The following is a 12342-nucleotide window of genomic DNA, read 5'->3' on the forward strand; positions in this document are numbered from 1 at the left end:
AATTTGTGTGCTTGCTCTGGGGGCTTGGTTCCGTTTGTCGGCAGCCTCATCAATACATATGTAGCCACCGGGCTGCCAGCACTTGAAACCTCCGGGCCATGGGTACTTGAGTACTTTGGTACTTCAGTGGACCAAGAGGCCTCTGCAACTCTGGACTACATGCCATGCCATGCCATGCCACAACAACCGTGTCGCTGATCGAATCGCTACTCAAGAATGCCGACAGGGAAGATGGTACCCATATACTCTGCGCACTTAGGCGCGCCCCTCTGAGTCCATTGCCCGAGGGTAAGATATTGCACGAATGCGTTGGCTTGCATGACTGAACGGCTTTAATTTGAATAGAGGATTCCTCTGTGAACAAACCCATGGCCGTGATAAACAGTATTTCATGTTGAAATGACATAAATATTGAAAACCTTCTATGATTGGAGTCTAAACACCAAGTAAAATCATGCTAACCAGCTTTTTCTCCCTTTTTCCTATTTACCAGATTTAATTCCACGACTCCAGGTTCTTCAGAATACAACCCTCTCCGCTCGAGCGGGACACCAGCTTGCCGACCGTGTAGACAGTCTCGCCAGCCTCCTTCAAGACGCGAACCACCTCGTCCACCTCTGACGGGGCGACAATGGCAATCATGCCAACACCCGTGTTGAAGGCTCGTGCCATTTCCGAGGCGTCAACGTTACCTGCCTTCTTCAACCACTTGAAGACTGGCGGCAGCTGCCAGGTGGCCACGTCAATCTCGGCCGCGAGTGTCTTGGGCAGTGCTCGCGGCACGTTCTCTGTCAGGCCACCTCCAGTGATGTGCGACAGGCCCTTGAGCTTGGAGACTACCTGCAACAGCGACTTGACGTAGATTCTGGTGGGGGTCAGGAGAGATTCTCCGACAGTGACGCCGCTGCTCTCCCAAGGGGCGGTGGCCGAATAGTCGAGGTTCTCCTCCTTGAGGATGCGGCGAACTAGGGAGAAGCCATTGGAGTGGACGCCAGCCGAGGCAAGACCAATGAGCACATCACCCTCGCGCATGTCGTCCAGACGGGGAAGACGGTTGTTCGACTCTAGGAGACCGACGGCACAGCCAGCAGCATCGTAGTCGTCACCCTGATACATGCCCGGCATCTCGGCAGTCTCACCACCAACAAGAGCACATCCAGCCTGGATACAGCCGGCACAAACACCCTCGACGAAAGCAGCAGAAGCCTCGGGGTCAAGCTTGCTGCAGCCAATGTAGTCGAGGAACATGAGGGGCTTGGCGCCCTGAACGACCAAGTCGTTGACGTTCATGGCCACGAGGTCGATACCGACAGTATCGTGCTTCTTGGTTTGTTGGGCAATCATGAGCTTGGTACCAACACCGTCAATGGCACCGACCAGAGTGAGACCAGGAGCTTGGAAACCAGCTCCAGTCAGATCAACCTCGCCACCAAAACCACCAATCTCTGCATCAGCGCCGGGAATGGCAGTGGAGCGGACGGCCTTCTTGATGCGCTCAACAAACTGGTTGCCAGCCTCTATGCTGACACCAGCCTGTGCATATGTGAGTGCCTTTTTTGTGTCCGAGGTAGGTCGGAAAGCGCGGTGGGCAATATCCCGGCGGAAGTACATCTTGTTGAACTCGATGAGCTTGACACCCTCGTAGGCCTTGTCGACGGCGGCCCGGAGGCTTTCTCCAGTAGCGGTTGCTGCAATCACACGGCCGCCCGCAGTAACAATCTTGCCGTTTTGCAGCTTGGTGCCTGCATGGAAAATGTAGGTTCCAGCAGGAGGATCGCGAATGGTCATTTCGTCACCCTTGCCGTATGCTTCGGGGTAACCTCCAGCGGCGACAACAATGGTGGTGCTAAACTTGTTTTCCACATTGAAGACCAGGCCATTTCTGTCTAGGTTTCCGTTGACACAAGCCTCCATGATCAGGGCGAGATCAGTATCTTGAGAGAGAAGGGGCATGACGGTCTGCACCTCCGGGTCGCCGAATCGCACATTGTACTCGAGAACCTTGGGGCCGTTGGCGGTAATCATGAAACCGGTAAAGAGGATACCCTTGAATGTCAGGTTGTCTTTTCGCAGGCCGTCAATGGTGGACTGAATGATGCGGTCCATCTCGGCAATGAGTTCAGGGGTGGCAATGTTGGTGGGCGCATAGCAGCCCATTCCTCCAGTGTTGAGGCCAGTGTCACCCTCGCCGACCCGCTTGTGGTCCTGGGCCGGAGGGAAAGATTTGATGCGAGAGCCATCGCAAAAGGTCAAGACACTCAGCTCGTCACCAGCCAGGAACTCTTCAATGACAACCTCGTCGCCAGCCGAGCCAAACTCCTTGGTCAGCATGATATCCTTGAGCGCCTGGTGTGCCTCCTCTTTTGTGGTGGGGATTATGACACCCTTTCCTGCAGCCAAACCATCGGCCTTGATGACCACGTCGTGGTTGACAGAGTCGAGGTACTGCTTTGCCTTTTCGTAGTCGTCAAAGTTCTCGAAAGCGGCAGTCGGGATACCCCACTTCTTCATGAAATCCTTGGAAAAGGTCTTGCTACCTTCCATGCGGGCAGCCGCCTTGGAAGGACCAAAGCTGGGGATACCGGCCTTGGAGAAGAAATCGACGGCACCAGCGACTAATGGGGCCTCGGGACCGGGAACGACAAAGTTGACATTCTCCTTCTTGGCGAGCTCGAGAAGGGCGGGAAAGTCCTCGGGAGAGACCGAGTCGACGTTCTTGGTCTTGGGGGTCGTGGCCGTGCCTCCATTGCCGGGCACAACTAGGATGGACTCGACATTGGACGACTGGCTGAGCTTCCAAGCAATGGCATTCTCGCGGCCGCCATTGCCAATGAGCAGAACGCGCAGGGGGTATTCGACGACCGACATTTTCGAGTAGAAATGAACCGACGTGCAAAGTAGGTGGGAAATTCCAAATCGGAACGAGGACGGATGTCCTAGAGAAAGGAAGAGGAGAAGCTATTCGAGACCTGCTCTAGAATGGTTACAAAAATTTGTCCCGCGATCGCACCTGAAAGTACGTTTGTTAACCCCTCCCCCGCAATTATTTTTTACAGGGGACCTGAAAAAGGCTGAATGAGCAGGGATCTTTTAGTGACGTCTAGTGGAGGAGCCATATGACTCGAATTTGAACCTTGAGCGAATTGATGGCGAATGATTTGCAAATGAGTAGAAACTTGTTGAAGAAGATGTGTAGTGAATAATTGATACATTTAAGCCACGATTCAGACACGTCAATTTGATCGTGGAAATAAACGACTCTTTCAGAAAATCGTATACTCGAGATCCCAATAGACGCCAAGAAAACCGTGGTCCACTTTCCCGAGGTCTTGCCTTATCAACGTTATCGCCGTGACATGCCGGTTAAGCTCGGCCAACCGTGTCTTGGAGGCTCATTCAAGAACCTCGACGCCACATTGTACAACGCGACGAGTTGCGCTCAAGAACCGCAAGCCTGCACATGATCAATCTCCAAGTTGTTCAGAACAGCGTTTACTTGTAGTCTCGCCCATCATGCTGCTTATTGGCCTGACTGGGTCCATAGCGACCGGAAAGTCTACCGTCTCCTCCATTCTTTCGTCTCCACCTTACAAGCTTCCCATCATTGATGCAGACGTGCTGGCGCGCAAAGTGGTCGAGCCAGGGACTGCCGGCTACAATGCAATCGTCAAATACTTTGGTCCGACGACGCCCGAGCTCCTGGTCGAGCCGTCGGACACAATGCCGGAGAATGGAATCAATGGCAAGGGCAGGCCTCTCAATAGGCCAGCATTGGGCAGACGCGTCTTTGGCGATAGCGAGGAGCGGAAAAAGGATCGAGGCGTCTTGAACAAGATTGTCCATCCCGCCGTGCGCAAGGAAATGTACAAGTCCCTGCTCTGGTGCTATGTCACGGGTCATTGGGCAGTGATATTGGATGTTCCCCTCTTGTTTGAGAGTGCGCTGGATCGCATGTGCGGAGTCGTCATGGTAGTCGCCGTCAGAGAACCCGAGGTGCAAATGAAGAGATTAATGGATCGCGATCCCCATCTCACTAGGGAGGATGCACAAAACCGGGTCTTGAGTCAGACAGACGTGAGGCTCAAGGCGAGGAGGTGCGAGGCTCGGGGCAAGGGAAAGGGGGTTGTGGTTTGGAACGATTCGTCCAAGGAGGAGCTCAAGGCCGAGATTGACAATGCGATCCAGGAGATACAAAAGAGAAGCCCCAGCTGGTGGAATTGGTTCCTTTTGCTCAACCCTCCACTGGCCGTACTGTCAGGCGCATGGACATTTTGGCAAAATGTGCAAATCAACAAGAGGTGGAATGAGCTGGAGCTCAAGGAAAAGGCAAAGCTGTAAATGTGGAGCTGGAGCGATTGTGACAAACGGGAGAGCGACCAGGTGTTTATCCCAGAAGACGCGGGTTGCCAGGTCAGGGCCACTGAACAGATGATCAATTGTCGAGACAATTTTATGCTATTGGCAACGATTGGACGCAGAGCTTCAAAGCTGCCTGTGTACTCTATTTAATTCAAGAACTCGGGTGTTCCTTCCTTTATTCCCTGCATCATTTCGTCGACCTTTTATTCATTCATACTCGACCCCATTCGAGCTCTACAAGCTCCATCATCTCTCATTCATCACCTCTAATATCATCTCGACTTCTTGGGTCATTTTCCTCTGCACCAATCTCTAAAGTATTGGCAATTTTGGCAGCCGTACAGCAGCATCTTGGCCCATTTGACGCTCGTTTCAACCAGTACCAAACGGAGTCTACACCTCCAGCTTTGTTCGCAACACAGCCCAGCCATTCTCATAGCAAACACCGTTCACTCATAATCGGCAAATCTCGTCTCCGTTCATCACAATGCGCGGCAAACAGCCCAACTCGTTTTGCGAATGGGTAATTGGTGCAAACTATACGCGTCGCAAAAAAACCACGCGGAGGACAGTTGCGAGCCTGACTGTGGAAACCGACGACGAGACTGACACCGACACCATATCACTCTCTATCCCTCGTGGAAAGCGGCAATCCAGACCTGCGCGTTCTAAACCAGAGAAGCAGGTCCGTTTCTCCGAAGCTGCAAATGAGTCGTCTGAAGATGCCAAAGAGGTCAGTCACAGGAACTTCTACCGTCGCCTCAGACCAAAGATGCCTTTTGTCTCGAAACACATCTCTTCTGCCATTTCAGATGACATTTAATGACTGACTTGGCACAGGCAGACACCAGTGCAACCAGCGCCGAGCCGTCCGAAGCAGAGGTCAGTGAGAACGAGACAACCGACGCAGCTCAAGATGAAGCCACGGATGAAGACATTGACTCTGATTGTCCCTGCGGAAAATGTGTTTCGGGAAGAGAGAGACTAAAGAAGAAGCAGGAGGAAGAGTCGGATGCTGACGCTCATACCAAACACAAGGACAAGAAGAAGAAGGTAGCCGCCAAGAACAAGTCAAAGAGCAAGCCCAAGGAAAAGAACGGCAAGAAAAAGAAAGACAAAGAGGAGGAACCCGAGTCAGAGACAGAGGCCGGCTCTGGGTCTGAAACCGCAGTAGACTCCAGCGCTTCCGAGGATGAGGAAATGAAGAACACCAAGCCCAAGAACAAGAAGCAAAAGGGTAAAGGGGCCAACAAGAAGCAAGCAGAGACATCTGGAGAAGAGTCCGAGGCAGTCAATGATACTGAAGAGGAAAAGCCAAAGAACAAGGGTAAAAACAAGGGCAAGAATCAAAACAACCAACCCAAGGGCAACCAAAAGAACAAGAACAAGGGTGGTAATGCCAACAAGAAGTCGGATGAGACATCTGAAGAGCAAGAGGTTACAGAGATCGTCCCTTCAGTCAAGAAGAAGAAGGAAAAGAAAAGCAAGGGCTTTGTTCAGCCTCCTCCTCGCCGACCCGATTTGTTGATGCCCGTCAGCGCACATGTTGTACAGGTCGAACATTCCATCGAGAGTGCCGAGGACCCACGCCCAAATGCATTCTACGATGCTGAGCATGGAGTCATGCGTGTCTACCACGGCGGCGCCTATGGAAATCCATATGGCGTCTTGTACCCAAAGCGCTGGGGTCCGAGTATGCCTTTGGGTACTCCTCATCCCTCGCAGAACCCCTGGATTTATGGGTTTCCTCCTTCTCATGCTCCAGCTCCGCCTCTTCAAAGTACCCCAACCACCCGTGTCGCTGTTGGTCCTGGCCCCGGAAATCCCTGGTATCAGGGTGAAGGCGTGGTTCAGGTCAACAATCCCGTTACTCCCATGCCCAAGGATCCTCGCGCCATCTACAATGAGTCACCTTCCATCAGAGCCGCTGCCAAGAAAGACGGCAACAATGTCGTTCCTTTTGCTCCTCAAGGCTCTCGGGCTGGATCCAATGGAGGCCGGGGCATTCAGGGTGCCCCGGAAGCCAAAGAGGATGGACCGGGTGACAATGTTGGAAATTCCAACGACCCGGCCAAGGAGCCTTGGAGTCCAGAGCATAGCAAGAAGCTAGCAGAGGCCTTGGAGGAACAGGCAAAGAAGCAGAGTAATAGTAGGGCAGGAAGCAAGAAGAATAGTCAGGCGGAAAGTCCAAAGGGTAGCAAGGCCGGAAGTCAGAAGAATGACGATGGATGGAACACGGATGGGAACAACAACAATGCCACTGAGGCCTGGGACGCTGGCAATGTTGGTAATCCCGGTTTGGACTGGGGCGGCGGCGAGAAGAACGACTGGGGCAACGGCGAAAACAACGACTGGGGCAACGGCGAGAACAACGCCTGGGGAGCAACTGGTGACCAGAAAGCCAACAGCGTGGACGCAAACGATGCCCAGAACAAGGACAATGAAGCCAATAATTCTACATCAGATAAAGCCCCATCTACTGGTGGCAACGTCATGGGCCGAGGGGATCATCCCAAGGAGGACAGCCCTCAGTCGCGTCAGTCCAATGAATCCATGCCCGGTGCCTGGCCCCAACTTGGCGGCAATGTTTTGGGTGGCTCGACAAAAGGCGACACTGCAGCAGAAAATGACAACACTAATGACAATAATCAGGAGTGGCAAAACCAAAACGTTGCTGTCGAAACCGGTGGGTGGTGGCAAAGCAAGGAGGGACAAGCGGATGCGGCAAAACCAATGTGGTAAAGATCCATCTGGAGATACGGGACACGGCTACACAAAGTCGAGAGAAAAGGGCTCATACTGTCACCAATGCATACCGTGGTCTTGACTGGTATAATGCAATGGAAGACAACGGGCTGTGGATTCAGCAATTTGTCAATTTGTTGTCTGGGAGTTTCTGCTTGTTTCTGCTAGACTGGTTTGTTCTACTGGTTTGTTCTTGATACTCTGACTGAACTAGCCAAATTGTCACACTCGTTGCGGTAGTGAGTCTATACTCCCAAGACGTTTAAGAATAATTAAGAGTAATATGATATTTATGATAGGCCTTTAAATTTTCGTCATGAAAACTAATCCTTACATGTTTGTTTAATAGCACAATCATGTGTCATGAGCTAGCTACATCGGATTCAACGTGATCATGTTCCTGACCGCGAGTTTCTACTCACGCAATAGAATTTGCAGAAAAGTCACTGAGCGTTATGTAACATGATGCATACAGAGCGAAGATGGCAATCTGAATTGAACACTATGACAAACACAGCTTTACATTTTGTGTAACACGAACCAAGAATGTCTTTTTTGATGCAAATGCCGACTCCTTCCTCATTTCCGAACCAGAGGAGACTTTCCAGGCAAGCCAGGCGAGACGCTTTTGTCCATAAGTAAAGAATATGCATTAACAAAAGTGATGAAAGATTGCAACGAGTTGAGCAAGTATGATCAGTTGCAGAGAGCAGTGCCAAGTTGGAAAAGGACACAATTAGTCCTCCTCCTCGGAAGACTCCTCGTCAGCCTCGTCGAGCCACTTGATAAAGGGCTCGGCAGCCTTGCGGATGGAACGAGAAGTGGAGAGATCGCAGTACTTCTTACTGGCCTTGCTACCCCACTTGCGGACAAACTCCTCAGAGATGAGTTCCTGGTCGTACAGCTGGTACAGGATCTTGTTGGAAACAACATCAGCGGTCAGCAACTTGGGGTTTTTCTTGCCCTCCTTGGCCAAAAGGCACTCGATTCCTCCCATCAGTGCCTTTTCGTGACGCTCGGAGATCTTGCTAGGGTTCTCGGGGTCCTTGAGGAACTACAAGTTTGTTAGTATAATGTTGTCCAAGAATGGAAACAAGACAATGCTCACCTGCTTGAGAAGACCAGCACGCTTGGGGATCTGAGTGACAATGTCGGCGGTGAACAGGGCCTGAACAAGGACCATGACGGTCTTGTGCTTGGCCTCAATGTTCAGCTCCTTGGCCTTTTTGTAAATGGCAAGGTCTTCGACTTTGTCAATGCCTCCAGTCTCTGTAGCCTTTTCCAGAATCCAGTTGCCAAGTTCGTCATAGACGGTGGGGCCACTGGCCTCGCCATCTTCATCCTCGTCAGCACCCTCAAGGACGAGCTTGTCGCGGAACTCGGTTGGGAGCCTGTTCTGACGGGCCTTGACGGCCTCCTCAGACATGTCGACAGCCCAATCATCATCCTTGACTTCCTTGGGGGCGTCAATGTCCTGAGCGGCGGCATTGATTTGACGGGTAAACTCGTCGTCGCTACCGGCCTCGCCTGCCTCGTCTTCACCATTCTCGTTGGAGCCATTCTCCGAGTTATCATCGCCACCGCTAGCGTTACCGTTCTCGCCATTCTGCAGGCCCAACTGCTTGGCTCTGCGAGCAGCCTGGCGCTCAGCCTTTGTAGTCTTGGACTTTTTGCCCTTCTTGGTCTGGGTCTTCAGGATGAAGTTGATCAAGTTGGAGTGGACAAGAGGCTTGCTGCGGGCACCACAGGCCTTGCAATCCTTGCGAACAACATCATCCTTGATGGTGAGGTCGGTTTCGGGATTGCCACAGTCGTCACAGAGAACGTACTTCTCAATAAAGACGAACAGAGACTTTTGCAGAGTCTCGCCATCGTGGGCGCCGTTGATGATCCAGCGGTCATCCGGGGGATCCATGTTGGTTTGAGCACCGAGATCAAGTCCAAACCACTTGATGACATGGCCTCCGGGGCGGGCAAGGGACTGAGCGATGGTGCTCAGGTTGACAACAACGGTCTTGATACCGTTGCCCTTGCCTTCGACCTTGACTTGGAGTCTGGGCATCTTGTAGCGGTAGAACTTGTCGTCGCCCCTCTTGGGGTTGATGGCAAGAAGCTCGACCATTTTGGCGGTAGTTTTGAGCAGATGGTATGAATCTGGTATGTGATTATAGAAGCGGATTTATAAGCGGCTGAGCTTGAGCTTGAGCTGTGCTTAGCAGACGGACAGGCGTTTCGGCGATGAATTTATGGTGATGATGACACTGGTTCGGAAAGACTAGTAGGTCATTTGCGAACAGACGAGTCGGTTACTTGATTTTTTAGAGTTGGCAACAGAATATTGTACTCGTGGATTCGAGAGTATAGAGGATGGACGAGCCAGGCTGTCAGTAATAAATCTTATGCTGAGCAAACATAGGGGAGACTGGAGACAGGTTGTCGTGGGCGTAGGCAGGCATTAACTCGTTGCGAGATCGATTCAGCCGACAGAACTGATGTTGGGGCTACAAGGTTTTCGCGGTATGCGAAAAGACTGCAGCGTGAGAGGGGGTAGGTGTGTAAACACTGCGTTCTTGTCGTGCTGATACATAAACAGCAATGTAAAATGTACCCTTTTACGTGGGGTTTCGGGATAGTGGCAAGGTCGGGAGATTGAAAAACCGGTCGCACGACAAGCAGCTTTTCAGGACTCTGTGATTGCCGTTGGGTTGATGCAGACGGGCAGATTGTGAATGGTTGTCAGACGTTTGGGCAAGCGATGCGCGCTGTCGCCGGACAAGTCAATGGTTTGGAGGTGTCAGCAAGCACGAACGAGGCCGCAAATTGTTGTTCTGTAGAGACGTTTCCTTTCAGTCCGAGAAAGGTGATCAAGGATTGGTTTCAGATGATCCGCACGTGGCTTACCAATCTGGTGGTGGAATTTTTGGTTTTCGCTGAGCAGTGCAAAAGGAAGTGTTGAGAAAAAGTGACAAAAAAATGTGGTGTCGGAAAAGGAAGAAAGAGGAAGAAAAGAGGAGGAGGCCAGAAAAGAAAATGGAGCCGAAAGCGTCGAGCTGCGAATGAGGCACAACCAATCCTGGCACCTGCCGACCTGATTGACTGGCTGCTGACTGCGCTCAACGTCGGACCACTGGATTTCTGCAGTGGAGGGGCAGAGGGGCTGAGGGGCGCTGGGAGCACTGACCATTGGTAGGTTACGGGCGGCGGTTTCGCAGTTTCTCAGGGTCGGAGCCTAGAAGGAAGCGAACTGGAGTCTCGGCGGCCAAAACCAGAGTCACTCTTTAGTGAGTCGGCGGCTGCCTAGGTACATCTCGGTACTTTGCGGATTGCACAAAAACTCCAGTTCTTTGTGGGGTTTGAGGCAAAAAAATGAAGAGGGAAAAAAATCCCACTGATCCCATGGTAAATTGAATTGTTACACTAATTATCGGGCCGGGCGAGCATTTGTCGTATGTTGGCGAGGTCCGGCCAGATTATCTACACCATGACCAAGGGTATCATGGAGGGTGGAAACACCAAGCCGTCGGAAGCCGTGATTGCCCTTTGATACAAGACGCAGGATATTCAGATTTTGGGTTCCAATGATGAATTTTCAAGCACACTTTTTCATACACTGTGGCTGGACGCGTGAATTGAGCAAGTGACACACCAAAACAAGTCCATCTCCGAGACACACTGATTCTGCTGACAACTCATTGTTGTATATCAATTGACCGACACGAAGCTTCTCAAATAATGCTTCATCAATTCGGTACGACACGCAATATGTCGCTCATCTACCCTGTTCATGCAAACCATGAAATATTGTCACCTTCAACGCCACATTTGCCCGGTTGAAAGCGTCCCCAAAAAATGCTCACAGCCTTGTGCTGGATTTATGTAAGAACTTGCCATCGCGAATCGAGGCTATAGAAACGTGAATGCAATACTGCACTCTGGTGCCTGGGGTATAAGAAAAGAAAAAGTAAAAAGAAGCCATGCTGTATGTATAATGGGTCGCTCAGAGAGAAACGGGTCACGAGGATGTACTCGTTTCGTCCTTTGACTGGTTCTGGTTCTGGTTCAAGTTCAGTCCATGGCTCGTAGCCAAAGACTTCCATGCTGTCACTTCTCGGTATGCCCTCTCGCACTCCTGTTTGAGCTTATCATTCGATGTGCTCAGTTCTTGAATGGCCTGTTCCGTGAGCAGCTTCTCCAGCGTCCACTTTTCAATATTCTGTGCCTCGTTCTCCTTGAGTTGCGTGATGAAGGAAACGGCACGCTGAAGAATGGAGCCCTTGTTCTTTTCGCATCCGGGAACAATCTTGGCCAACTCATTGATACCTTCATTGATGGTTTCTCTGCGTCGACGTTCAACTTGAGACTCGGTTAGCAAACACTTCTTCATGGCACAGGCTTATACAGTTTAACTCACCTTCTTTGTGGTTATCCTTGCGTTGCTTATGCCATTCCTCAGAGCCCACGGCAGGTCGGTGTCCGGCTGGCTGCTGAACTGGTGATTGGAACACTGGAGCACCGGATCTCAGACCATTTTGTCCCAGAGGTTGCGGTCCTTGTGGAGGGCCCTGGTTTGAAGGGTCAGGTAAACTGTCCGTCGGCACCATGTCGCTGTTGCCGTAGGACGAGTGTTCATTCTCATTGGCGGCCTGTGCAGCAAATGTTTCTTCAGTGGTAGGTGGTACGTGGATAGTAGGATACATGGAACCTAGTGCGGCGGCTGCTGTGCTCGAAGCGTTGGCCGGATCAGCAGATTCATGATGGTCTACTGCTGTAGCTTGTTGCAGTGCGGTAAAGTCTGCGGCATTGACGCTGGCAGCTGCAGCGGCTTGAGCAGCTTCGACTGCACTCTCAACGTATGAAGCCTCAGCCTCAACATCGGCATGGTTGGACATGGTGGCTTGTGGTGCGCCTCGCTTTGCACGTCTCGACTCAGCTGGCGATGAATCGGGAGCACTTCGCTTTCGCCGACTGGGACTTGAAGACGAAGGGGCTGCGTATTCACTTTGTTCTTGTGTGACGGCCTCAGCCATGGCGGCCAGGTAGCGGGGATCAGCGAGTTGCTCCAGGTTGGCAACCTCGCTGTGCGGGTAAGAGGCAGACTCCATCATCGCTCAGTGGGCAAAGACCCAAGTCAGTTGATGGCAACTACAACAGGTCGAGTAGAGCCTAGCCGAGCCCAACCACTTGGAAGTGATGGCAATCTGTGATTGTGTACGATTAGCATTGCAAGAACTACAATGT

At 51.7% G+C, this 12342-nt stretch overlaps 5 protein-coding genes across 5 annotated transcripts; 2 read left to right on the forward strand and 3 right to left on the reverse strand.

The window, feature by feature from the left end:
* Positions 1–495: 495 nt before the first annotated feature.
* Positions 496–2868, reverse strand: PFICI_11842 (Bifunctional purine biosynthetic protein ADE1; the record flags this gene model as incomplete). Its single annotated transcript, XM_007840423.1, has 1 exon — positions 496–2868. One exon carries the CDS (start codon positions 2866–2868, stop codon positions 496–498), a length of 2373 nt encoding a protein of 790 aa, XP_007838614.1.
* Positions 2869–3513: 645 nt separating this feature from the next.
* PFICI_11843 (uncharacterized protein) lies at positions 3514–4338 on the forward strand (the record flags this gene model as incomplete). The annotated part of the gene is made up of 1 exon (XM_007840424.1): positions 3514–4338. One exon carries the CDS (start codon positions 3514–3516, stop codon positions 4336–4338), a length of 825 nt encoding a protein of 274 aa, XP_007838615.1.
* Positions 4339–4846: 508 nt separating this feature from the next.
* On the forward strand, positions 4847–7101 carry PFICI_11844 (uncharacterized protein; the record flags this gene model as incomplete). The annotated part of the gene is made up of 2 exons (XM_007840425.1): positions 4847–5092; positions 5200–7101. The coding sequence occupies 2 exons, from the start codon at positions 4847–4849 to the stop codon at positions 7099–7101; spliced, it is 2148 nt and encodes a 715-aa protein (XP_007838616.1).
* Positions 7102–7840: 739 nt separating this feature from the next.
* On the reverse strand, positions 7841–9226 carry PFICI_11845 (uncharacterized protein; the record flags this gene model as incomplete). The annotated part of the gene is made up of 2 exons (XM_007840426.1): positions 7841–8158; positions 8213–9226. 2 exons carry the CDS (start codon positions 9224–9226, stop codon positions 7841–7843), a joined length of 1332 nt encoding a protein of 443 aa, XP_007838617.1.
* A 1890-nt stretch (positions 9227–11116) lies between these two features.
* PFICI_11846 (uncharacterized protein) lies at positions 11117–12206 on the reverse strand (the record flags this gene model as incomplete). Its single annotated transcript, XM_007840427.1, has 2 exons — positions 11117–11457; positions 11516–12206. The coding sequence occupies 2 exons, from the start codon at positions 12204–12206 to the stop codon at positions 11117–11119; spliced, it is 1032 nt and encodes a 343-aa protein (XP_007838618.1).
* Between the last annotated feature and the right edge of the window lie 136 nt (positions 12207–12342).

Source organism: Pestalotiopsis fici, assembly GCF_000516985.1.
Source record: "Pestalotiopsis fici W106-1 unplaced genomic scaffold PFICI_Scf_9, whole genome shotgun sequence".
NCBI classification, from domain to species: Eukaryota; Fungi; Ascomycota; class Sordariomycetes; order Amphisphaeriales; family Sporocadaceae; genus Pestalotiopsis; species Pestalotiopsis fici.